General features: G+C 48.5%; 6 protein-coding genes across 6 annotated transcripts; 4 read left to right on the top strand and 2 right to left on the bottom strand.

Annotated features, from left to right (window-relative positions):
* Window positions 1-898: 898 nt before the first annotated feature.
* Window positions 899-14759, top strand: kank2 (KN motif and ankyrin repeat domains 2). The gene is made up of 13 exons (XM_037477471.2): window positions 899-1008; window positions 6087-6172; window positions 8824-8901; window positions 9124-10470; window positions 10613-10822; window positions 10907-11006; window positions 11090-11530; window positions 11621-11708; window positions 12009-12228; window positions 12459-12601; window positions 12777-12977; window positions 13084-13182; window positions 13469-14759. Exons 3-13 carry the CDS (start codon window positions 8865-8867, stop codon window positions 13523-13525), a joined length of 2943 nt encoding a protein of 980 aa, XP_037333368.2. The 5' UTR covers window positions 899-1008; window positions 6087-6172; window positions 8824-8864; the 3' UTR covers window positions 13526-14759.
* Window positions 14760-14889: 130 nt separating this feature from the next.
* Window positions 14890-17658, top strand: LOC119221061 (hemoglobin embryonic subunit alpha-like). The gene is made up of 3 exons (XM_037477475.2): window positions 14890-17029; window positions 17123-17330; window positions 17454-17658. The coding sequence occupies exons 1-3, from the start codon at window positions 16932-16934 to the stop codon at window positions 17580-17582; spliced, it is 435 nt and encodes a 144-aa protein (XP_037333372.1). The 5' UTR covers window positions 14890-16931; the 3' UTR covers window positions 17583-17658.
* Window positions 17659-18867: 1209 nt separating this feature from the next.
* Window positions 18868-19613, bottom strand: LOC134132983 (hemoglobin subunit beta-like). Its single transcript, XM_062566196.1, has 3 exons — window positions 19470-19613; window positions 19122-19344; window positions 18868-19035 (listed from the first exon to the last, which is right to left on the bottom strand). The coding sequence occupies exons 1-3, from the start codon at window positions 19559-19561 to the stop codon at window positions 18907-18909; spliced, it is 444 nt and encodes a 147-aa protein (XP_062422180.1). The 5' UTR covers window positions 19562-19613; the 3' UTR covers window positions 18868-18906.
* Window positions 19614-20472: 859 nt separating this feature from the next.
* On the top strand, window positions 20473-21222 carry LOC119220425 (hemoglobin embryonic subunit alpha-like). Its single transcript, XM_037476448.2, has 3 exons — window positions 20473-20593; window positions 20687-20894; window positions 21018-21222. Exons 1-3 carry the CDS (start codon window positions 20496-20498, stop codon window positions 21144-21146), a joined length of 435 nt encoding a protein of 144 aa, XP_037332345.2. The 5' UTR covers window positions 20473-20495; the 3' UTR covers window positions 21147-21222.
* A 1171-nt stretch (window positions 21223-22393) lies between these two features.
* Window positions 22394-23168, bottom strand: LOC119220412 (hemoglobin subunit beta-like). Its single transcript, XM_037476427.2, has 3 exons — window positions 23034-23168; window positions 22686-22908; window positions 22394-22599 (listed from the first exon to the last, which is right to left on the bottom strand). The coding sequence occupies exons 1-3, from the start codon at window positions 23123-23125 to the stop codon at window positions 22471-22473; spliced, it is 444 nt and encodes a 147-aa protein (XP_037332324.2). The 5' UTR covers window positions 23126-23168; the 3' UTR covers window positions 22394-22470.
* Window positions 23169-24013: 845 nt separating this feature from the next.
* On the top strand, window positions 24014-24771 carry LOC119220426 (hemoglobin embryonic subunit alpha-like). The gene is made up of 3 exons (XM_037476449.2): window positions 24014-24157; window positions 24251-24458; window positions 24582-24771. The coding sequence occupies exons 1-3, from the start codon at window positions 24060-24062 to the stop codon at window positions 24708-24710; spliced, it is 435 nt and encodes a 144-aa protein (XP_037332346.2). The 5' UTR covers window positions 24014-24059; the 3' UTR covers window positions 24711-24771.
* Window positions 24772-25217: the final 446 nt, after the last annotated feature.

A 25217-nucleotide genomic window follows, 5' to 3' on the forward strand; every position in this document is an offset into this window, starting at 1 on the left:
ACATAACTTGAGAAACGGGACCACCTCGGTGTTGGTAGGTATGAACAGCTGAAAGTGAGCGTTGATTTGTTCACCTTGACCTCCGGAACCTTCCCGTGGTTCCTCTGCTGAATGACGCTGCCGTCCGCGTCCACACAAACGTCTGTATCTGTACAGATGTGTGTGAGCCAGATGTCCTGACCTCCCTTTTCTCTTCCTGAGGCGATGTTGGCGGACTCTACCAGAACGAGGGGCCCCGCGTTTATATTCACGTTCTTCAGCCGGGACTTGTGATTAAAAAGATCACTCAGTGCTCCGGTGAGTTTGAGCAAATAAGAGGAAATAACACTGAGTTTTAAAATGTGAATCTTTCTCTTTTTTTTACATGTATGTCTAGCATTCACACCTTATTTACTTTGTGTATGTATTTGAGCTGTGATCTTTGTTCCCCACCTTGAGTTTATTTTGTGGTTTGGAGGTTCGTGCCCTCAGAGGTTTTCCTACTGGTATTTGAGGAATCTTGCAGCTTCCCTGCTGATCCTTGCAGGGATCCTGAAGTGTTCAGGGGATTCTTTTGTGGCCATGGAGACCCCGGAAAAGAGTTTAGAGGGCCATATGGTCGTAGGAAGCATTTTACTGACATTTATAAAAGAGGGTTTTTGCCCCTTTTACTAAAGCAGGAGAAGCTTCTTCTTCAATTTCCACAAAGCCACCACCGCAGCTCCTTGGACGGCCTTTGAAAGCCATTGAAGTGTCTGTCAAGGTGTTTGGAATTCCTTAAAGATCCAGCCCTGTGTGTTTTGGAAGAAGCATGGACCTCCAATTCCCCCCCCCCACCCCCCTTCCCACGTGGGATGATGGAGGCCCCGGCGCGCGCCTCCTGATTGGCCTCGTGGTCGCTGGCCCTTTAAGAGGAGGCGAGGCGGGCGGAGCGCGCTCGGAGCATCTCGGCTGCGGTGTTTTCGTCTCCCCGTCAGAGAGCGCTCCTCCCGGGCCGAGGCGCGGCTGAACGGACACCCAGAGGCGCAGGTAAGAGCCGCGACGAGCCCCGCGGGGCGTGAGCCGACCGAAGCCGGCCGCCCCGCGTCTCTCCGCCCTCCTTCCAGACGAGGCGCCTCCCGGAGTGCGGGACTTCTTTTGTGAAGCGTCGGTCCTGCCCGGTGCCCCCCCCCCTCTCCGCCTCTCTCTCTCTCATAATAACGGGTCCTTTATCCGCTCAAACCTCGCCGGCTACAGTAATAATACTCGTATCGGTTCTTGCGCTTCATTATAATCCGGTTTCATTTTTCCCTCGCAGTGTTTCTTTGGCTTCAGGGGGACGTTGGTCTCGTGGTCGCGTCTCCTTGTGGTGCCTTTTTTTTTACTCAGAGCATCATCTCCGTGGAATCACTGTAATAATCAGAACTAATAATCAGTGGATCCGTCGATCGGGAATGGAAGCCTGCAGTGACCTTTCATTCATTTTTTTGGGTTTGATACTCGTAATAATGTGTCGATTAAAGCGGTGCATGTCCTCGAGGAGAGTAAATACTCAAATTGTGTCACGGAGGCGATTTTTCCACGCGACCTTAACTTTTGTTAAGGTCGACATTTTGGTCAACACACACACACACACACCGCTTGGTGGCTTCTCCCCCCCCCCCCCCCTCATTATGAAACTTTCCCTCCGTGCATTACACGTGATCGGTTGCAACAGTTAAACCATTTTCTACTTTTATTACTTCATTTATTATTCCTGAAATGAAAGTCTCGGTCAGGAGGACTGAGGCCTCGGGGGAGAGGGTGGGTCCGTGCGTTCTGCAAGTTTCCATTACCTCCAGATGTTTGTCAGCTTTTCGGATTCTAGGCCTCAAACGTGCTGTGGACCTCAGAGCAGGATGGATTAGGGCTGATGGAGGTGGATGAAAATCCAAAAGGCAAATACTCATGTTTCACCCGAATGTGCAACAGTTCTTATTATGCAGGATTGTTTGTTTATTAATGAACTTGTCAGGAGGTCCCATGGTGCCCTGAATCACTGGTAAACACATGAGATGTTCCGGTGATTAAGGACATGACGAAGTTGGCAGGGTGTGTGGGTGTGTGGTCGTCAGCTACAGGCTCACACACACACACACAATACGCCACTGTCCTGTGTAATGTGTAATATGCAGCTGGCCGCATTAAATCACCGCTCCGATGGGTTCTGTTGTGGCGTCACATGGTCTGTGGCTCCGATATTTATCCTAGTATTTGCAGTCAGGTGCACCCAATAAGGCGACTGAATATTTCCTTGTTTGGGGATCTGTGTAATCTGAGTGTAATAGTAGTGAAAACCGACTCTTCAGGGACCCCATGGGGGGTCACACACACACACACACACACACTCTGGTTGCGTTTGGGTGCAGCTGTAGTTTTTCTTCAGATGCTGGAATGCGATTGTCTCATTACATCTCGTGGACCCAGGGGTGCAGGCGAGGAATGTGGGGGTTATAAATCCCATTTGCACACTGGGACACACGCCGGGGCGTTTTAATGGTTTACTGAGGCCAATGAAATTACAACCTGGAACCTGCGTGAGAGTCACTGTCTTTAAGGTCGACCCCCGATAAGCAACTCGGGTCAGATTTACTGCACTGAGGGGTTCAAACACCATATCAATATAGGCCCGATATAGGCCTCAAAGCAGCCTGTACCTTTGTCCGTCTCTCAACAGCATGTGTTGTGCCGATCGGACCTAAAGCTCCGGGTCGTATTAGTGGTTGATTAGTTTAAATTAGCGATCAGCTCGGCATTACAGACGTACCCTCAGTCTGATTTATCCAGACAGAGAGGGTTAAATGCTCCTACTTATCTTTATTTATTGGGGCAGCCAATAAAGAGACGTTTTTGGCGAACATATGTTCTAATCTGGCTTTTGAGGAATTTGGGGACTGGGGTAATCTGCCTAAATAATCCCACTTGATCTCCCTCAATACATGAATCACTCAAACAAGCAAGATGGACTTTTCTGTCAAGGGGAGCTTTTTTTCCTCAGCGTTGCGGATGTTTCTTTGTGGTCTTTAGATCGACAGCTGTCACTCAAATCAGGAGCTCATCGATTTTAGATCCCTGAGACGGAACCCCTTCAGCACAGTGAGGTCACTTCCTGCGCCGCTCCGGCTCGGCGCCACAACACACGCCAACCTGATCTTTTGACCCCCCCCCCCCCTCACACAGCTCTGCTCTGACCGGCTCCCCGCTGCCATCTGGACTTTGTCTTCCTCCCCTCCAGACCCCTCGGTCCTCTTCAGAACAGCACACGGCTCCTCTCCTAATCCCCACCTTTGCAACTGCACAGGAATTCGCTCCCAAATTTCCTCCCTTCTCTTTTTTTTTCTTCTTTTTTGTCCTCCTTCCCGGTGCCGCGCAGCCCCACCCTTGCTCAGTTTCCTGTTGGAGGTCAGCACAATGACCAATAGCAGACTCTGCTCCCGTTGCAGGAGTAATGGGAGCTGGCCCGCCTCCTCCTCCTCCTCCTCCTCCTCCTCCTCTTGGCCGTGCTCTAGCCAGACGCCGTCTGCTCCTTGATTCCACCACTCCTTAATGTGGAAAACGGGGCTTTTCGGGCTAAAAAGGCAGACTGTCCTGAAGGGGGACGTCCCACTGGACTGTGATTTCACTGTCCTGAGTTGAGTTCTGAACCCAAACCACAGGAACACACTGCGTTGCTAAGCTGCTGTGAGATCATCCACGTGGTGAGGGCCCCTTGACGCTCGGCGACAAGCGACGGGTTGTTCACGGGAGAGAAAAATGTTTGTCACTTCTGCTGATGTATTATCATTAATGCAGGACCATCTGGCCGAATGACGCCAACTGCAGAGTGAAGAGGAGGCACAAAGAAGCCTCATAGATCCACAACCGTGTGTCCCGGGCTCTTTATGGAACTTTTTACAACTCTTCCTCAAGTCTATATCGAGGTCCATGCGGCCTTTTACTCCGAGGGGGGAAAACCTCTGAACAACAATCATCTTTTTTTTTTTTTTTTTTCTGGTCGTACAAAGTGCAGCTTCTCGTAGGGATTCACTATTGTCGGGCTATTTTTAGGGGAGGAATGCACAAATGATGGTAATCTTCTAGGCGGAGCCTTTAAAGCTTATGAGGAAAGGTCTTTTAAAACCGTGAGTCCTGGTGAGGAGCCGCTTCTGCGTCACCGGCGGCACGCTTCACCGTGGCGTCCGAGGCGGCGGTTCGCGCTGGTGTCCGAGGCGGTGGCTGGTGGCTGGTGGCTGGTGGCGTCCAAATCAGAGGGCAGCCGTGGCCTTCTCATTCGAGAACTTTTTCCAGCACTTCTCCCCACCTCCTCCTGCAGTTTTCCCTTTCGTTCCTCACATTCCCCCCCTCCTCTCACTGCTCTCCCCCAGCTTTCTTTCCCCTTTTTTCTTTCTCTCCCGTATATGCCCCCCCCCCCCCCTCCCCCCTTGTTACTCTTTCTCCCGGGCTGGGAGGAAGTGACTGGGTTGTTTCGGGATCCTTTGGGAATAGTAAGACGGAGCTCCCTTTTCCTGTAACCCTTTCTTCCTCAGACATCAAACTATTGCCAGATAGCGTCTCAGGCCCCCCCCCCCCCCCCCCCCCAACATGTGCTGGTAGGGCAGCGGTCGTCTGAGGGCCTTTCTGAACTGCAATGACGAGTTAGTATTGAGTGCATTTGTTAACATGTGTCTTAGTGTCTGATCCATCATCCAGGAGACCAATTAAAAGCAGCGGAATAACTTGACTCATCGGTGTCAGACTTGACTCCTCTTTGCTCTGACGAATCTCCTTAAAAGCTGCTCCAGCTGTGTTTGTGGATCCGTGGGAGTCTCCAGTGTTGTTATCTCCTGGCGTGTAGGAGTCGACAGGAGTTCAAGTTGTCCGTCCCCCCCCCCGTGACATTTGCTATTTGTTTCACACACGTATTTTCCAGCGGGCTTTGCTTCAATCCCGTCCCTCTGAGAGCAGCTTTCGACATCGACACACACACTTTTCTGTGATTCAATCAATCATGCATTCACAACTCGTCTCGCACACAGTTGGCAGCGCCGATCGTCGACTCGAGACGGCGTTCGCGCCCGCAGGCTTTTAATTCCGGTCCCTGTCAGTCGGTCCATAACATCAACTGTTTGTTTGTTTTGAGGCGAGTTTCCTCACCACACACTCGTACACACACCCTCTCTCTCTCTCTCCCTCTCCCTCTCTGGGATGCCCCTCCTTGCTTTCTATTAGAACCAGCTGTGGAACTAGGGGCTGAATGAATGGCTCTTTGTGATTCGGCTGTCGTACTGGTCGAAAATCCCCGCCCCCCCCCCCCCCCCCCCACCACCACCACACTCCCACGCGCCCCTCCACCCTCGGCTATCGGCATGACAGCGATGCGAAACAATGCGTTTAACGGCAACGCGTGTTGTTATGAAATGATGCAGGGGTCACCCATCTGTGTTTTTCAGACGCCGAGACCCCCCCTCCCGTACCAAAAAAAAAAGTCCCCCCCCTCCCCCCCCCCTCTTACTCAGCAGCCGGAGCAGAACGCGTGAGAATCAGCAGACACAGTCACGCCCGCTTATCTGATCGACGTGTTGCAGAGGCTGCCCATGAAGGGAGGGGGGGGGGGGGGTGCATTATTGGGTCTGGCTTTGAGGTGATTCTGCTCCCACAAAGCATAAAACCTTTGGGTGTGTGTGTGTGCCCTTTTGATTTGGTAGTGTGAGTTACAGAGGAAGGAAAAACAGAAAACTTTGATCACATGGCAGGGAGGCTCCCAGGCTTGAATTGATTAGAGAGCTTTTGAGTGGGAGCGAGGAATGGGGGGGGGGAGTGCGCTCGAGGGTCAGCCCGCAGCTCGAGGAGATCAGACAGTGAGTGGCATTTCACTGGGGTACAGTGTTCACATCTGGCTCTCCTGTCAAAACCTCTGGAATGCTTTTCTGGCCTTGCGGTGGGCCACTCTTTTTGCGACCTGTGTCAACAGAGCCGCACACCTCTTTGAAATGTTGGACCGATGTCTTCTGGGGGCTACTTACCTCCGTTTTATCCTCGTGTGATCTTGGCTACACACTACTGCTACGGTCGAACGTTTCTAAGCTCCCCTTTTATCTGCTTTCCCACAGGTGCTGACCGTAAGGGGGCAAGCAAAGGAAGGGACAGCAAGGAGCCTTGGGGAGGAGAGATCCCATCCTTGCAGCGCGAGCAGCTGGTATGAAGTGAAAAATTAATCCCCCCCCCCCCCTTTTTTTTTCCTTTTTCCTAATTCACAAACCATTCCCAAGCCAAGGCTCAGAGTCAGTAAGGCGGTGGAATTTTTTATTTTTTTTTAAAGGGTCTCCTCTGGAAGGTTTGAGAGCTCGCGATGCTGAGGTCTAATCCTCTGTATTGGCAATAATAATGAATGGAAGCAACGAGTTTGACAAACTTGAGAGAGCTGACCCTCGGAATGTATCTTTCGTTCCCGTGGTGGTCCGGACCCTCTGGTGCACTAAGGGCACGCGGATCCTGTAGCTGTGAATCAAGCAGAATGAATGTCTATTTGAAAAACACCAACGCGTCATTATGTCGCTGTGGTTCTCGTGACCTCTCACAGGACATGTGTCATTTGTGCTCGGTGGACGGCATGTCATCCCCCCGAGGGATGTCCTCATCATAATCGCAGGGGAAGGAGGGAGTAGAGCTTCCGTTCCTGTGGTATGTGTAGTCACTGGGGGGGGATGGGGGGGGTTGCGATGGGGCAAGGGACTGATGCTGCGGGCAGGTTAGAGTCGCCTGAGGAGTGGTGGTGAGACGATGGAGGAAGGACGCATTCTGCTCTCTGTTCAGACGTCATCTCAGAGGAACTTTGTTTGAGGGCTGAAAAGAAGCCGGGAGGGAGAGAGGGAGAGAGGGAGGGAGAGAGAGGGAGGGAGAGAGAGAGGGAGAGAGAGAGGGAGGGAGGGAGGTCAACCGCTGCTCCCCGGGCCCCACATCGCTAACACATCTGAAACACCCGATGGAGAAGCAGATGTGGAGGCCTGCTGCTCGGGGCGTTTCGAGGGGGGGTGGGGGGGGAGCAGTTGATGTGGGTGGATGTGATTTTGAGTAGAGAACTTCAGCGGTCTGCTGGGCCTGGGACGTTTTGGTCATTATATCTAATTATATCTTCCTCAATTGTCCCCTGCCAGCGCTGTCCTCCACCGTCCTGCTGCCTCTCGCTCCCTTAGACGGGCTCGTCTCTCCCTCTCTGTCCTGCTCTGTGTGGGCCGACCCACACCTCGGCGTACAATCAGTGACACTCGAAGGTCCTGCTAAAGACGAACAGACGCTCTCACAACTGCCTCGTCTCCCACTTTTCGCTTTTAGTTTTGTGTACGGCCCGTATATATTTTTTGACCTATTTATGTGAGGAGGTCCCAGTTGTTGATTTCCAGGACATCTGACAAATTCCCGCTAGAATTCCAAATATGTTTGGCTTAGTGTCCGTGCCCTTTGCGGCATTTCTGAGGTCTTATAATTCTGTCGATGACAATAAAAGGTCAGTATGTGCATGCACGCCTCCCATGTGTGTGCGGTAATCGCGCTACGAGTGGGTGCTGAAGGGGCGCCGATAAGGGGACTCGCAGCGGGACACTGAACTTGCTGAAGGGCTTCAAAAACACCACGTCAATTCGCTCCGTGCTTCCAAGCGGCCTACTTTTCACCAACGAGCGAGCGAGCACTGGACCGGGGTCACATGGGGGCACAAGAGGGGCCGGGGTGGGAGGCTTGCAGTGCAAACCTCTGATCCCAGGCCGCCTCAAAGTCAAAAGTAATATAAGGATGTTCAGCCGGGTGGCTCAAACGCCACATCCCCGATTCCCACCAAGGGATGACCTAGAAAGTTAATCTTTTGCCGAGCAGACACAAACTCACAGGCATCGGCATTGTGGGCTCTGAGCGGTAAGTCAGGGCGAGACCGTGACCAGCTGAAACCTCCTGATTGTCAGCTGACGTGGAGAGGGGGAGGAGGGAGGGGGGGGGGAGCACCAGGAAAAACACAAAATGAAGAGAAATAAGAGAGAACGCAGGAGGGGCAGAAGTGGAGAAAGTGAGGGGGAGAGAGAGAGAGAGAGAGAGTGTATCTGTAAACCCTGAATTGAGAGGCGAAGTTAGTGCGCACCGATGATTCCTAATAAGGTTGCAACTGGCAGTCTCCAACCTCTGTCTTGGATTTAGCTGCCAGGAAACTTTCCTCTGCTATTCCTCTTCTCAGAACAGAAACAAACACAATTGACTGTGACCCACTACGCTCCCAAAAATGAACGGATAAAATCCAAAAGGAAGGCAGGAGGGTGACGGGGGGGGGGGGGGAACAGAAAACTTCTGACCTTTGCGACAAAAACAATTTTCTGCAATCTTCTGTGATTTTAGGGCTCTGTGTGATGTGCATGCGAGCCACCGTCAGTGTTACTCACACCTGTGCTTTTTCCTCTATTATTCACACTACGTCCGTATGAACACTGGCTGGTTCCTGTTGGGCGGAGGCAGTCATGCGCGACTTGCTTTAAACCCAAGTGGAACCCATCCAAAGTCTTAAGTGGCGCCCCTTCGTGTTGTCGCTGACGTGCAGAAGTCGGTATGTCTGTTGCTAACATGCCAACAGACACACGCCGCCACGTTATTCCCAGTCGCAAGTTTATTCTACCCACAACTTGAGAGTACTAAGGAAGGCTTCTTGCTGCTAAGCCCTTTAGAGCAGACTGCGCTTCATCAGGGTGTGTGTGTGTGTGTGGGGGGGGGGGGGTGCTTATTGGGAAAGATGACTGAGCTTGACAGGCAGATAGTATGAGAAGCAAATCCTTTTTATTTAAGTATTATTATTACTGTGTCTCTCTGCAGGTGTTGGTGGGCGACTGTTGGAAAGCAGCCGCAGGCTCATTATGGCTCAGGTGCTGCATATGGACCCCGGCTTCCCAGGTGCAGCTTGTGTTTCGTTAATTAAGATTTAAAATGTCAGATGACTTCCCGGTAGATTAACGGTTGTTGCTGTACAGATACTTCCGATGCCGTGTTATAACTGTGCCGTTCCGCTCTGTGCCTTATTTGCTGATTGCTTTGGAGCCCACTGAGCCCAAGATTAGACGCAGATTTCCGTTTGTTTAAAGTCGATTTCCTTTCCCCTCCCCCTCCCCCCCTCAGGGAAACTCAACCCGCCTGCTCCCCCCTCGCTGCACGCCAAAGAACAGGAGGCGCCCTACTCAGTAGAGACCCCCTACGGCTACCGTCTGGACCTGGACTTCCTTAAATATGTAAACGACATAGAGAAGGGAAACACCATCAAGAAAGTGCCCGTCCAACGCCGGCCCCGCTATGGCTCCCTGCCCCGCGGCTACGGCTACACGGGCTCCTGGTGGACCTCCACCGAGTCCCTGTGCTCCAACACCAGCGTGGACAGCCGCCACTCGTCCTTCTCCTACTGCGCCCCGGGTTACCACACCGCGCACAGGCCCAGCTTCAGCTCCGCCCGGGTGGAGAAGACCCTGTTGGACGCACGCAGGAAGCTGGAGGAGGAGAAAGAGGGCCGCAGGTTCTCCACGCTGGGCAGCATGCACAGCAGCGTGGCGGGCTCCAACACCTCTCTGAGCAGCGCGCACAGCTTCAACCGGGCCCACGGTGGAGGCGGGTCCTACACCCCGGTGAGCTCTGGCCTGTCCACGCCAGTGACCCCGACTCCGGCCCACCTGCAGCACGTCAGGGAGCAGATGGCGGCGGCCCTCAGGAAGATTCGGGATCTGGAGGAACAGGTGAAGACCATCCCCGTGCTGCAGGTCAAAATCTCCGTGCTGCAGGAGGAGAAACGGCAGCTCAGCGTGCAGCTGAAGAGCCAGAAGTTCCTGGGTCACAGTCTGAGTTTCAACCGGGCGCGTCCGCGCGGCGAGCTCTACATCGACATCCCCGAGGAAGAGGTGGTGACGGGGGAGAAGAGGAGCAACAACAAGCCCCCGTCCCCCGCCACACCCGACGGCTCCAAGCTGCAGGACTCGGGGTGCGAGATCGAGGACACTGTGATCGTCGGCGGAGCGCGACCCGATTCAAAGCGGGACGTGCGCACCATCGGAGTGGGACCGGAGGACCCGAGGGGCGGCCGTCACGTGGGGGTTGGGGTGCGGGAGGAGGATCTGGGGCTGCTGCCAGAGGCCAAGGCCCTGAGGAGTCAAGTGGGTCAGCTGGAGGGGCAGCTGAAGAGGACGGCGCAGGAGCTGCAAGACGCCCGGCAGCGGGCCGCGGCGGCCCAGGGGGCTCCTCGGGCCGACCACCCGGTCATGGCCACCAGCGTGGGCTGGCAGGAGCCGCACGGCTGCAGCCTGCACACCCTGGTGAGCTTCACGCGCCCCCCCCAGCAGAGGGAACAGAGGACTGTGGGGATTCAGGTGTACACGCTGGAGCAGCCCACCGTGGTGGAGGTGGGCACGCTGCTCCGGGCGGAGATGTGCAGCTCCCCCTCCCTCCTGCCCGTTGAGGGCCACCCCAGAGGACAAGCCGAAGGTCTCTGAAACTAAAATTGAATATTATGAGACAGAATTCACTCACCAGTACAACCAGACAACTTTCACAGTCTTACTTTTCCTTCGTAACGTCGTTGGTTTTGTTAAGGTCGAAACATTGAAGTCTCATTTGTGTCTCACAGATGCTCCGGTCGAGCTGCCGATAGCCGTCAGCTCCAAGCAGGTCCGCGACGTCCTGAAGAGCGAGTTGTCCACTTCGGTGCCGGTAGCCAATCCCGCGTTTGCTGTCGGCGCGTCTGGTAATCAGATGAGCTTGTTGCAGTCCAAAGAAGAAGAGACGGGCGTTCAAACTGCCCCGGAGGCTGTCGAGTCACAAGAAGGCCCAGAGACAGGTAACCGGACTGCACTCTGCTCAAACCCCCCCCCACTGACCAACCACCGCCTCTGTTCTGACCACGTCGCGTTCCGGTCCCCAGCCTCCTCGTCCCTGAGGTCCATTATGAAGCGAAAAGCCGAAGGTGAACCAGGATCTCCCTCTACAAAGAAGAACCTGCAGTTCATCGGAGTCAATGGAGGGTACGTATCAAACCTGCCTGCTCACTGTACCTAACCCGGACCCCCCCCCCAACTCCCCCAAAATATGTGTCCTTGACTTGCAGCTACGAGTCCACGTCGTCGGACGACAGCAGCAGCGAGAGCTCGGATGAGGGGAGCGACTCCAGCGAGTATCACGAAGCCAGAGAAAAACTGCCGGCGTCGGCGACTCGCCACCAGCAGCCGACCCCCGGCGAGGCGCCCCGGCCTCCGCAAAGCGACGCCCCCGGACTCGCGGCCGCGTCCCAATCGGTCTGCGGTGCCGCGGACGCAAACCGGCCAGACAAAGCCCCCGAGTCGCCCGCAACGGACCCCGCCTCCGCTCCGCCCCCTCCGCGTGCGGCTGCTGCCGGGGCTGCGGGCCGCTCATCGGAAAAGCACGAATCCGCGTCTGACCGGAGCCCGGCCTCCTCCTGCTCGCCATCGCCGCAGACCAGCGCCCCCTCCGGCCAATCGGAGCCAAAGCCGCCGGCCGACACTCCCGCGGCGCCCCCGAAGGAGCTCAGGTAACCGCGCAACGTGGTCAGCGGGGGAAGGGGGGGGGGTTATTAAATGGAAGCATTTGTAACTGACGCTGTCCCCTGGTTCCGTCTCAGACTGGACCTGAGTGACAGCCTGATGTCCTCTCTTCACGCCCTGCAGAAGGCCCTGGGGGAGCCCAACGCCTTCAGCCAGCAAGGAGCAGTGAGTTCACCTCCCTTCACTCCGCCAGGAGCATCCAGGGGGGGCTTTTCACTCAAACACCATCAACTTTCTAACTAGAGCCTGTATATCTCTTTTAAAATAAGATTGCTAAAAGTCCAAATTTGTCTAAGATACAATAGCGTTTGTAATAAAACCCAAAACAAGAAGGCTTTAAGTACAGGACGGGCACACGACACACTTCCTGTGTGCGTTTCTCTAACTAACGGCTCTCCAGCAAAGCCTTTTTGTCAAATGTCTGTGAGCCTGTGACCAAACCGTCCTCGTCGCGTCTGACCCCAGAGGGCGGCCTACACCGCCGTGCTGCAGGAGTGGCTGCGCGTCTCCTGTCACAAAGCCGCGGACACGGCCGTGGTGGAGGCCTACATGAACACCTTCGCCTCAGTCTCCCCCCAGCTGCTGCAGTTTGTGATCAACATGGCGGACGGCAACGGGAACACGGCGCTCCACTACACCGTCTCCCACTCCAACTTCCCCGTGGTGAAGCTGCTGCTGGACACAGGTGTGTGTGTGTGTGTGTGTGTTTGTGTGTGTGTGATTTTAAGTGTACATGTGGCTGATAGAGGCTCCAGATGTCCATAAGTTAAGCAAGTTATCGTATACAATTGCCTTTTTACATTCCCGTCTCGCGCACGTCACGCGTCCCCTGTGTCACTGTGTGTGTGTGGGTGTGTGTGGTTGTGTGCTGCTGTTGTGTCTCCTGTCTTACTCATTGCCCCATTTACCTGACAGGCCTGTGTAATGCTGACAAGCAGAACAAGGCGGGCTACACGGCCATCATGCTGACAGCTCTGGCTGCCTTCCACTCCGACAGCGACCTTCAGACCGTCCTGCAGCTGCTGCGCACGGGGGACGTCAACGCCAAGGCCAGCCAGGTGCGCCCCCTGCTGCTCGATCGGTCCTACTGAACCTCCGCAAAATAACAAACCCATGCGACTTATTCTGCAGCTACATGCAACTACATGCATGCGCTTTTCTCCGGGCTGACGAAACAGTCGATGCAGCACGTTTAAAGAAAGGAGTTTAAAGGATTTGAACGTGTGTTTTTAGGCCGGTCAGACGGCGCTGATGCTGGCGGTCAGCCACGGTCGGGGGGACATGGTGCGGGCGCTGCTGTCCTGCGGGTCGCAGGTCAACATCCGCGATGACGACGGCTCCACGGCACTCATGTGCGCGTGCGAACACGGTCACGTGGACATAGTGCGTCAGCTGCTCTCTGTGCCGGGCTGCGACGCCACGCTCACCGACAACGTAGGCATTCTCCTCTCCTCTCCTCTCCTCTTCAGTCCTGTTTTTTGTTTAATTGACAAAAGCCGACCATCTCACCTTCTCGCCGTCGCCGCCTCGTTTCTCTCAGGACGGCAGCACGGCCCTGTCCATCGCCCTGGAGGCCAGCCAGAACGACATCGCGGTGCTTCTGTACGCTCAGCTCAACTTCGCCAAGCCTCCTTCCCCGGTGAGTCCTTTGCCAGCGCACGCTCGCTGGGGTCATGAGGGTCGACACAAGGTCGCAGCAGCATTCGACGATCCCATAGGGCAGAATGTGCCACGGAGGAAGGAGGTATTGACTAATTTGTCGACTTGCAGCTGAAGGAAACCACTTGCTGAAGAATAAGTATTTAAATCTTGACAGCAGCTACGACGCGATAAAGGCTTTAGGACAGCTGTAAGTGACAGCATGCAATTAAAACGTCCTAAGATTTCTGAAATGATACCATTTTTTCTTTTCAAATTGTCTTTAGGTGTCTCCGAAGTCTCCTCTGCTGGGCTCCTCTCCTCCTGCCGGTGAAACCAAATAAAGCCGATCCCCAGTAACTACTCATAACGCAGCATATCTACGTGACTACAACAGACAGGGAGTTTGTGTGCGTGTTTGTGTTCACCCACCATCATTTAGGTGCATCATAAGGTGCAGCGGGGCACCATTGTTATGTTTCTTTTTGTGCACTGTCGTGTTGTTTTTTAATCACAGTGGGGGCTGAAAACGTGGATTTATTTTGTGGTACAATCTAAAAAAATAAATAAATAAAAAACATCTGGCGTCTGTTGAGGCACTAGTTCGGTCATGCAGGGGTCCAGTTACCAGCACTGGTTTTAGCGCCACTTACGAGTCAAACCCATTTATTATGAGACACTTTTTAGTTCACTCCATGTGAATGTCGTTGCTTTTCGTTGTCATGTGTCATTTGGAATAACAAAAGCCACGGCTGTCCTGTGACAAGTGTCCTTGCATCAAGTTGCTCATTGGTGCTACAGTAATCTAACTTCAACACTAGATCAATATTTATACACAAGATTTAAGTATTTTTGATATTGATTTTTTTTCTGATTTTGACTTAATTCAGAACCGTCAAGGGCCATTTTTTAAATTCACCTTTTTTGTAACCAGCAATCTTTTTATGGCGACTACATTTCCCCCAAATAAACCGTATCTCTCTGTCATCACCTCGGTGACACGAAGAGCCACGGCCCAGGAACCAGATTCTCTGCCAGCTATGGCTGTTGCTAGTTTTATACTTGAAGGTATTTGGGAAGGTAGTAAGGAAAGATTTTAGTGTTTCTGTCATATTCTGTGCTTTTAAAAGTTAACGAGACGTTGTTGAGAAGTGGCTGAAGGCACTGGTGCAGCCACCTCTGTGGTGATGCTGGTGAGATTTGTCAGGGAACCAGAAAGTGTCGAATTGGGGTCTTTAAAGGATGTGTCGTGTGAGATGTGAATATTAAAATAATATATGTCAATATAAACTGCTAGTTTTTATGCCTAAAATGTAATTCTTCAAACAAAGTGCATAGGCTATTGATGTCAAAATTTACTTTTTAAAGACTTTTTAACAATTTTTGTATTCACTTTTGAGCAAATGAACTTTAATTTGTTTTATTTAAGTATCTATCTTTTTATACATTTAGAATTTTTAAGCTCACGCCTACTTTATGTAATCACACAGCTCTTTAGTTTATCTTTTTATGAAGGTTTGTGTGTTACCCAATTTGTGCATTTTGGAAAAACAATGAATTAATAAACGTGGACCACACTGTTTATTGTAATCATTCTATATTTATATTGTATATATGTCAGTTGCCATCTGTGTTTAGTTTGCCCAGTCCAATGTGTTACATCTTACTCAGACATCTGTCTGGTTTTTTTTATGTAACATTGATTTAGTTTTTTTTACAGAGTTGATTTAATGAGAAGTGCATGTGTTAGAATGTCCACCAGAGGACGCTCTAGCACAGAGGAGTACTTCCTCCTTCATGCTGTCACTGACAAAAACTGCTGTTCTCTCATTTAAAGGGTCACCAGCTGTTCTGACTCCTCTTTAATCTATAAATACATCAACCCATTCATTCATTTCTATCTCAAAACATTGGCTTATTATTGTTTTAATCGTCACTTTTGTTCTTCGGTTTTCAATCCCCAGATATATAATTAATTAGTACACATATAGTACACATATAATTAGTTATGTAATATCATGCTTACCTCAAACAATGCCCCATTTTGGATGTTAAAGCACAAACCTCACAGATAAATTGGTTGACAAGAAGAGGCAAAGTGGAGGTTTCTCTTTGCTTCAAAGCAAGGACCCGAAGTGGAGGAGACATGAGTGGGGCTGCAGCCTATTATATTACGGATTATTATGTACTATTACTATTATATATCTCTCACAGTTGCCTTAAAGAGGTTTAATTGTGAGCTACCTGTGGGAATGTTCTACATTATGTTTATACCTCAGAAGAGAGTCAAGCTAAATGATGAAATAATTGGGAATTTTGAATGACTTTGATATTCTTAGACCGAAACTCTGCCGTGTTTTGTGTTCTACTTGTCATTTTTTCCCTCGCATCATTTTTTGCCAATTGTTCTTGTTTTTATCAGGCGTCGGACAGCCATGCACATGTTACGTGTTAAAAGAAAATCCCTTGTCATGCCAGCTGTTTTCCTCAGACAGCTGCGTGTCTTTGGGAGGAGTCACAAAGATAACAAGCCTATAGTGCTGGTATGAACAATGCCTGAGACACAGCAGCATTTTATAGGACAGCTAACAGCCAATCGGAAATCAGACCACTATTTTGAACAGCTTGATGAGATCACTTCTCTCACGTTAAGCCAATCTGAATGGGCAGTAACGCTAGTAAACTGATTCATTGATCCGCTCATTTGGTTTCAAACTGACAGCCGGCTTCTGTTAATGTAAAGCAGCCGTGTGGATGTGATATCAGCAGAACGACAGGCCGCAAATACAGCTTATCTGTTCATTCTTTCGAGGGGATCCACCCTCACAGCTGCAGCACAGTGTAGATAAGCCTTAGAAACACACACTTTGTGTGAAGCAGAAAAATGACTTTTGTCATTGCGTTGGAAAGTTTCCAAATGCTGAACAAATCTGTTAATATGTCTTGCTCATAGAGCCTGGATTTGAAGTATGTTTGATTAAACTCACCAATATCTGCAGTAACTGAAATGAAGTTCTTTGTTTCACTCATTAGATTTTTGTTTAACACAGGCTTACATGCCTTCCTCAACACACCACTGGCAGCCATACAGCCTGAAACATGAAGATATTAATGAGGACAACGCTGAGGAAGCAGCACATTCATAGGTCCCCAGGCACCAAACCTCCAAGGATCAAACTAAGGGAATGCTAAACCCCTTTGTGATTTTGGCGTAGTCTTCTTTGAAAATCAATAAATGGGTTCCACACAGAGAATAACTCATATATTTGGTTACTAATTTCAACCCAAAATTTAGGTAAAGCAATATTAAATTCACTTAGGTCTCTAAATGGTACTTGAAATGAATCCCAGAGCAATTGCTGTAATATTTGCTCTACGCAGCATGGGGGGGTTTGTAATTTATATATTAACTTAAACTGGATTTGTAGGTCCTATTTGTTTGCTATTAAAAATGATGCCTTTCATTGGTGCTTTCAATGACTTCAGTTTTAAGGTCCCATCATTGCCTGGTGCTGCAAGTACTTATGTTACTTATACTGATGAAACATCAAACTGTTGAATATATATATCCACTTGTATTTTCCTCTCATAGTAATCTTGTTGCTAGGTCACTTCTGTTCTGTTTTTATCATCACGCCCAGCTCTCGGAGCGTATTTTAGGGGAGGATCTGGGTGTGTCCGCGCTCTGTTTCCAGTATAAAACCCCTCACGGTTTGGGCTGATTCCAACAAGAGCAATACACAAGCCAAGATGACCACTCTCTCTACCAAGGACAAGGAGGTAGTCAAAGCCTTCTGGGCCAAAGTGTCTGGAAAGTCGGAGGAAATCGGCAGCGATGCTGTGGCCAGGTAACTATGCTCATGAGCTGAGGGACGTATCCAGAACGTTTAATGACGCGTGAAGGCATAACCCATTTGTTGTTGTTTGTCTTTTTCACTCAGGATGCTGAGGGTGTACCCGCAGACCAAGACCTACTTCTCCCACTGGAAGGACCATAGCCCCTCCTCCCCCTCTGTGAAGAAGCACGGACTGACTGTGATGGCTGGAGTTGGAGAAGCTGTGGCCAAAATCGACGACCTCAAAGGAGGTCTCCTGAACCTCAGTGAGCTGCATGCCTTCACTCTGCGTGTGGACCCGGCCAACTTCAAGGTGCAGAGACGGACTCACTCCGAGACAATGAACTGTGATGCAGAGTCTTCCTCAAACTTGGACCGAAGAGCGGACACAAGCCTCCATGTATGTAACATATGTGTAATTGTTTTGTTTTTACAGATCCTCTCCCACAACCTCCTCGTGGTCATGGCCACCATGTTCCCCGACGACTTCACCCCTGAGGTCCATGTGTCTGTGGACAAGTTCCTGGCTGCTGTGGCTCTGGCTCTGTCTGAGAAGTACCGATAAACAGCAGGAGAAGAGGCTGCATAGCAGGAGCTCACTGTGCATAATGATCAATAAAAGCATCCATGCAAAAAACAAAGCTACTGTTGTTCTCTGGTTACTTTGAGATGTGGTGATAAGTTTAATAGAGCACAAAGTACTGTTTAAAAAAAAATCCAAGAAGTAACACTATATATACTCAGTCAATCGTTAAAGTGTCAACACTTGATCGATTACTTCAGCGTAAATATATTTATAAAAATCCATGGGAAGTTATTTGAATAATCAATATTTATTGCTGCTACACAAACCCTGAAATATTTGTTCTTTCTAGATGCTCTCATATTATAAACGTATAGCTCTCCCTCAAATTTTAATGTTATTCAAACATTTGTTTGTTGCAGTACTTATCATTTTGAAATCATAGATGAAGTTGAAACAGTTGTTACATTCTAATTACAGATTTAAGGAGAAAAGAAAGTACAAAACTTAGATGATGTCTTTCAAACAAAAACTTTTTGTGAAATAAACGAGTGAGTGTATTTGTACAATAGTATTGTAATAGTACTAGTACGAGTATAGTAATAGTAAGCAAATTTCAGAGAGTTAAATTGACTCTGTGAGATTCCATTTTAACTCTAAGCTGGTGTTTATATTGTCCCAATCTTGTCAGTGTTAAATCAACACTCAACAAAGTGTACGAATTTAACTCGGAATAAGTGTCGCAAATACCTCTCTATCAGTGTTAAATACACTTTATGTAGAGTTAAACACCCAAGTCCTAGACACTGGATAATGACTCCAGCCCTTTCATACAATTGACTCTGTAACAGTAGAATCAACTTTTTGCAGTGTGATTTCAACTCTGCACTTCAACACTTGTGCCTGACAGCGGAAAATTAACTCTAAGAATTTTGCTGTGTATTTTGATTTGATTCCAATATAACTCAACAACAACAAACACTAAGACATTATTTTGTTAATGATTTTGAATCACACAACAGTGTCATCATCTTCTGTTTTAAAAAAGCCTTTATTTGTCTTTTGTTTTAGAACATTTGTCTATTCTAAGTACATTTCATTAAGGCTTGTGTTCCGGTCTGTTTCTCCATCTCTACCTCCAGGATGTCCCCGTCTCTGAGCCCACATTAGATTGACTGCAGCCCCCCCGCGACCCTCTAAAGATGACCGACATAGAAGACTGACTTGAATGATATTATTCATTGTTATACAAATTGTATTAGGAATTCTTGTAAAACAACTTGGTGGATTTGGTAATGGTTTTATTTCATTTTGAAACAAGAAAACAGAGCTTTTCATGATCAGCAGGGTCCTCTGTTGCAGCTCTCTAATGGTACTGTCTTCCCAGGGAGGACACCACCACGGCCAAGAACTTCTGGAAAGCTGCCTGGACTTCTCCAGTGAAGGCTGCACCGAACTGAGCAGCAACCACGATGGTCAGGCAGTCAGAGAGGAGCTGCAACACAACGAGCATCAGAAACATCAGCAGCTGGTCCTCTTTTTAACACTAGTTGTTGAAGAAGATCATCAGCCGAACGCTACCTTGAAGTTGTCGGGGTCCACGTGCAGTTTCTCGGAGTGCAGCACGCTCAGCTCGGCGTAGGCTGCCTTGATGTTGTCCATGTCCTTCACAGCCCGCTCCAGTCCGTTCAGAATAGTTACTCCGTGTTTTGCTACCAGCGGATTTGCCGTGATGGCTGCGGCGTTGTAGAGGTTTCCAAAGTTACCGAAATACCTCTGAGTCCAGGGGTAGACGACCAGACACCTGAGGAGAGCACGTCAGTGTTACACAGTTAGATGTGGGGAGAGGGAACATGTGACTGAAGGACATCGTGATATGTTGAGGATTTGGTCTCATGCACACCTTGTTAACACAGAGCTAAGACTCACCTGCTCAGAGCTGCAGGACCCACGACATTATAGTCGATCTTGGCGAAGATGTCCTTGATGGTGGCGCGCTCGAATTCTGTCCATGCAACCATTGTGCTGATTCTTCTGTGCTGCTCAGATGATTCTGCTCTCGGACATCAGATGCTCTTTTTAAAGGCCCCCTGCTCCCCTCCAGCAGCATGTGACTAGATGGGCGGTGGGCCGGCCAAGGTCTGTGTGATTGAAACGATGATAATAGAAGGGTGTATCTTCTCCGGCTAGTTATCTCTGCATGAAACAGAGAACAAGTAACAGCTGTAAAGTGTCCTCCACAGCTGCACAGAGACCAAGATGCAAATGTACAAAGGGCCTCAGAGCCACAATAATTTATATAAAAGAAATCGTTGGTACTCTATGAGGCAACAAGAGCCAAACTGTGAAAAAGGAGGAGGTCAAATACTGTTAACAGCTGTCCCCTCCGTGAAGTTCTGAGCAGCAGAACCTTGGACAGCGATCTTTCAAAAATCATCTTACATTATACTCCACTACATCATTGGACAACTTACTTTAAAAAACGTTATTTTCAATTATGATACAATGAATCAAGTGAATGTAATGAGCCCCACCTTTACCAATTAAGTTACTTTAACACATCAAAGATTATAGCAGTTATGTTAATATCATGAATCTAAAATGTGGCATTTCTTTCACTTTAACTTATTTAAATGTCTTTCATTGCTAATATACATACTTTTACATAAGTCACAAAACAAATACTTCTTTCACCATTGTTTCGGGGCTATTTTTAATTTGGAGCTCTAATTCCCCCCACGTGAAAGCTGATGGTTTGAAAAGATCTTGAAAAGTTCCAAGAAGCTCGAGCACCACAATGAGAAGTTTTTCCTTATCTCATGGGGCTGCAACAACACGCGTGGAACGCCTTGCAACATATCTCAGAGGAGGTATCGGGTGTGTCCATGCTTTACTTCAAGCATAAAAACCTCTCGAGTTTGGGCAGCATTCAGCAAGACTCATTCAACAACCAAGATGACCACTCTCTCTGCCAAGGACAAGAAGGTAGTCAAAGCCTTCTGGGCCAAAGTGTCTGGAAAGTCGGAGGAAATCGGCAGCGATGCTGTGGCCAGGTAACTATGCTCATGAGCTGAGGGACGTATCCAGAGCGTTTAATGACGTGTGAAAGCATCACCTATTTGTTGTTGTTTGTCTTTTTCACTCAGGATGCTGAGGGTGTACCCGCAGACCAAGACCTACTTCTCCCACTGGAAGGACCATAGCCCCTCCTCCCCCGATGTGAAGAAGCACGGACTGACTGTGATGGCTGGAGTTGGAGAAGCTGTGGCCAAAATCGACGACCTCAAAGGAGGTCTCCTGAACCTCAGTGAGCTGCATGCCTTCACTCTGCGTGTGGACCCGGCCAACTTCAAGGTGCAGAGACGGACTCACTCCGAGACAATGAACTGTGATGCAAAGTCTTCCTCAAACTTGGACCGAAGAGCGGAGACAAGCCTCCATGTATGTAACATATGTGTAATTGTTTTGTTTTTACAGATCCTCTCCCACAACCTCCTCGTGGTCATGGCCACCATGTTCCCCGACGACTTCACCCCTGAGGTCCATGTGTCTGTGGACAAGTTCCTGGCTGCTGTGGCTCTGGCTCTGTCTGAGAAGTACCGATAAACAGCAGGAGAAGAGGCTGCATAGCAGGAGCTCACTGTGCATAATGATCAATAAAAGCATCCATGCAAAAAACAAAGCAACTGTTGTTCTCTGGTTACTTTGAGATGTGGTGATAAGTTTAATAGAGCACAAAGTACTGTTTAAAAAAAAATCCAAGAAGTAACACTATATATACTCAGTCAATCGTTAAAGTGTCAACACTTGATCGATTACTTCAGCGTAAATATATTTATAAAAATCCATGGGAAATTATTTGAATAATCAATATTTATTGCTGCTACACAAACCCTGAAATATTTGTTCTTTCTAGATGCTCTCATATTATAAACGTATAGCTCTCCCTCAAATTTAAATGTTATTCAAACATTTGTTTGTTGCAGTACTTATCATTTTGAAATCATAGATGAAGTTGAAACAGTTGTTACATTCTAATTACAGATTTAAGGAGAAAAGAAAGTACAAAACTTAGATGATGTCTTTCAAACAAAAACTTTTTGTGAAATAAACGAGTGAGTGTATTTGTACAATAGTATTGTAATAGTACTAGTACGAGTATAGTAATAGTAAGCAAATTTCAGAGAGTTAAATTGACTCTGTGAGATTCCATTTTAACTCTAAGCTGGTGTTTATATTGTCCCAATCTTGTCAGTGTTAAATCAACACTCAACAAAGTGTACGAATTTAACTCGGAATAAGTGTCGCAAATACCTCTCTATCAGTGTTAAATACACTTTATGTAGAGTTAAACACCCAAGTCCTAGACACTGGATAATGACTCCAGCCCTTTCATACAATTGACTCTGTAACAGTAGAATCAACTTTTTGCAGTGTGATTTCAACTCTGCACTTCAACACTTGTGCCTGACAGCGGAAAATTAACTCTAAGAATTTTGCTGTGTATTTTGATTTGATTCCAATATAACTCAACAACAACAAACACTAAGACATTATTTTGTTAATGATTTTGAATCACACAACAGTGTCATCATCTTCTGTTTTAAAAAAGCCTTTATTTGTCTTTTGTTTTAGAACATTTGTCTATTCTAAGTACATTTCATTAAGGCTTGTGTTCCGGTCTGTTTCTCCATCTCTACCTCCAGGATGTCCCCGTCTCTGAGCCCACATTAGATTGACTGCAGCCCCCCCGCGACCCTCTAAAGATGACCGACATAGAAGACTGACTTGAATGATATTATTCATTGTTATACAAATTGTATTAGGAATTCTTGTAAAACAACTTGGTGGATTTGGTAATGGTTTTATTTCATTTTGAAACAAGAAAACAGAGCTTTTCATGATCAGCAGGGTCCTCTGTTGCAGCTCTCTAATGGTACTGTCTTCCCAGGGAGGACACCACCACAGCCAAGAACTTCTGGAAAGCTGCCTGGACTTCTCCAGTGAAGGCTGCACCGAACTGAGCAGCAACCACGATGGTCAGGCAGTCGGAGAGGAGCTGCAACACAACGAGCATCAGAAACATCAGCAGCTGGTCCTCTTTTTAACACTAGTTGTTGAAGAAGATCATCAGCCGAACGCTACCTTGAAGTTGTCGGGGTCCACGTGCAGTTTCTCGGAGTGCAGCACGCTCAGCTCGGCGTAGGCTGCCTTGATGTTGTCCATGTCCTTTACAGCCCGCTCCAGCCCGTTCAGAATAGTTACTCCGTGTTTTGCTACCAGCGGATTTGCCGTGATGGCTGCGGCGTTGTAGAGGTTTCCAAAGTTACCAAAATACCTCTGAGTCCAGGGGTAGACGACCAGACACCTGAGGAGAGCATGTCAGTGTTACACAGTTAGATGTGGAGAGAGGGAACATGTGACTGAAGGACATCGTGATATGTTGAGGATTTGGTCTCATGCACACCTTGTTAACACAGAGCTAAGACTCACCTGCTCAGAGCTGCAGGACCCACGACATTATAGTCGATCTTGGCGAAGATGTCCTTGATGGTGGCGCGCTCGAATTCTGTCCATGCAACCATTGTGCTGATTCTTCTGTGCTGCTCAGATGATTCTGCTCTCGGACATCAGATGCTCTTTTTAAAGGCCCCCTGCTCCCCTCCAGCAGCATGTGACTAGATGGGCGGTGGGCCGGCCAAGGTCTGTGTGATTGAAACGATGATAATAGAAGGGTGTATCTTCTCCGGCTAGTTATCTCTGCATGAAACAGAGAACAAGTAACAGCTGTAAAGTGTCCTCCACAGCTGCACAGAGACCAAGATGCAAATGTGCAAAGGGCCTCAGAGCCACGATAATTTATATAAAAGAAATCGTTGGTACTCTATGAGGCAACAAGAGCCAAACTGTGAAAAAGGAGGAGGTCAAATACTGTTAACAGCTGTCCCCTCCGTGAAGTTCTGAGCAGCAGAACCTTGGACAGCGATCTTTCAAAAATCATCTTACATTATACTCCACTACATCATTGGACAACTTACTTTAAAAAACGTTATTTTCAATTATGATACAATGAATCAAGTGAATGTAATGAGCCCCACCTTTACCAATTAAGTTACTTTAACACATCAAAGATTATAGCAGTTATGTTAATATCATGAATCTAAAATGTGGCATTTCTTTCACTTTAACTTATTTAAATGTCTTTCATTGCTAATATACATACTTTTACATAAGTCACAAAACAAATACTTCTTTCACCATTGTTTCGGGGCTATTTTTAATTTGGAGCTCTAATTCCCCCCACGTGAAAGCTGATGGTTTGAAAAGATCTTGAAAAGTTCCAAGAAGCTCGAGCGGCAAAATGAGAAGTTTTTCCTTATCTCATGGGGCTGCAACAACACGCGTGGAACGCCTTGCAACATATCTCAGAGGAGGTATCGGGTGTGTCCATGCTTTACTTCAAGCATAAAAACCTCTCGAGTTTGGGCAGCATTCAGCAACACTCATTCAACCACCAAGATGACCACTCTCTCTGCCAAGGACAAGAAGGTAGTCAAAGCCTTCTGGGCCAAAGTGTCTGGAAAGTCGGAGGAAATCGGCAGCGATGCTGTGGCCAGGTAACTATGCTCATGAGCTGAGGGACGTATCCAGAGCGTTTAATGACGCGTGAAAGCATCACCTATTTGTTGTTGTTTGTCTTTTTCACTCAGGATGCTGAGGGTGTACCCGCAGACCAAGACCTACTTCTCCCACTGGAAGGACCATAGCCCCTCCTCCCCCGATGTGAAGAAGCACGGACTGACTGTGATGGCTGGAGTTGGAGAAGCTGTGGCCAAAATCGACGACCTCAAAGGAGGTCTCCTGAACCTCAGTGAGCTGCATGCCTTCACTCTGCGTGTGGACCCGGCCAACTTCAAGGTGCAGAGCCGGACTCACTCCGAGACAATGAACTGTGATGCAGAGTCTTCCTCAAACCTGGACCGAAGAGCGGACACAAGCCTCCATGTATGTAACATATGTGTAATTGTTTTGTTTTGACAGATCCTCTCCCACAACCTCCTCGTGGTCATGGCCACCATGTTCCCCGACGACTTCACCCCTGAGGTCCATGTGTCTCTGGACAAGTTCCTGGCTGCTGTGGCTCTGGCTCTGTCTGAGAAGTACCGATAAACAGCAGGAGAAGAGGCTGCATAGCAGGAGCTCACTGTGCATAATGATCAATAAAAGCATCCATGCAAAAAACAAAGCTACTGTTGTTCTCTGGTTACTTTGAGATGGATTGTGTCATGTGTCAAAAGTCAAATCTACAGCGCAAAGCAGACTTTAACAACTGCAACAAGTCGCAGTTTACACTCATTTAAACATTAGAGCATTAACACTATAATCTAATATTTCTGCTGTAAATTTATCAGTGTCCTCGCTACGAATAGTCGTAGAGGAACCTATTGTATTTCAAGGAATTATTATTAGGGTCCTCGCTACGACTAGTCGTAGAGGAACCTATTGTATTTCAAAGAATTATTATTATTATTATTCTCACAGACCGCGGGCCTTTTTGGGGCCTTTATCATATTCAAAAAGTTGTTAAATTTGGCATGGATATCTGGACTGTTAAAAAAATTGTCTCTATAGCGCTCTCTAGAAATTTCTAAAAAACCACACTGGGCCACTTTCCGC

This window comes from Pungitius pungitius, chromosome 12, assembly GCF_949316345.1.
Source record: "Pungitius pungitius chromosome 12, fPunPun2.1, whole genome shotgun sequence".
NCBI classification, from domain to species: Eukaryota; Metazoa; Chordata; class Actinopteri; order Perciformes; family Gasterosteidae; genus Pungitius; species Pungitius pungitius.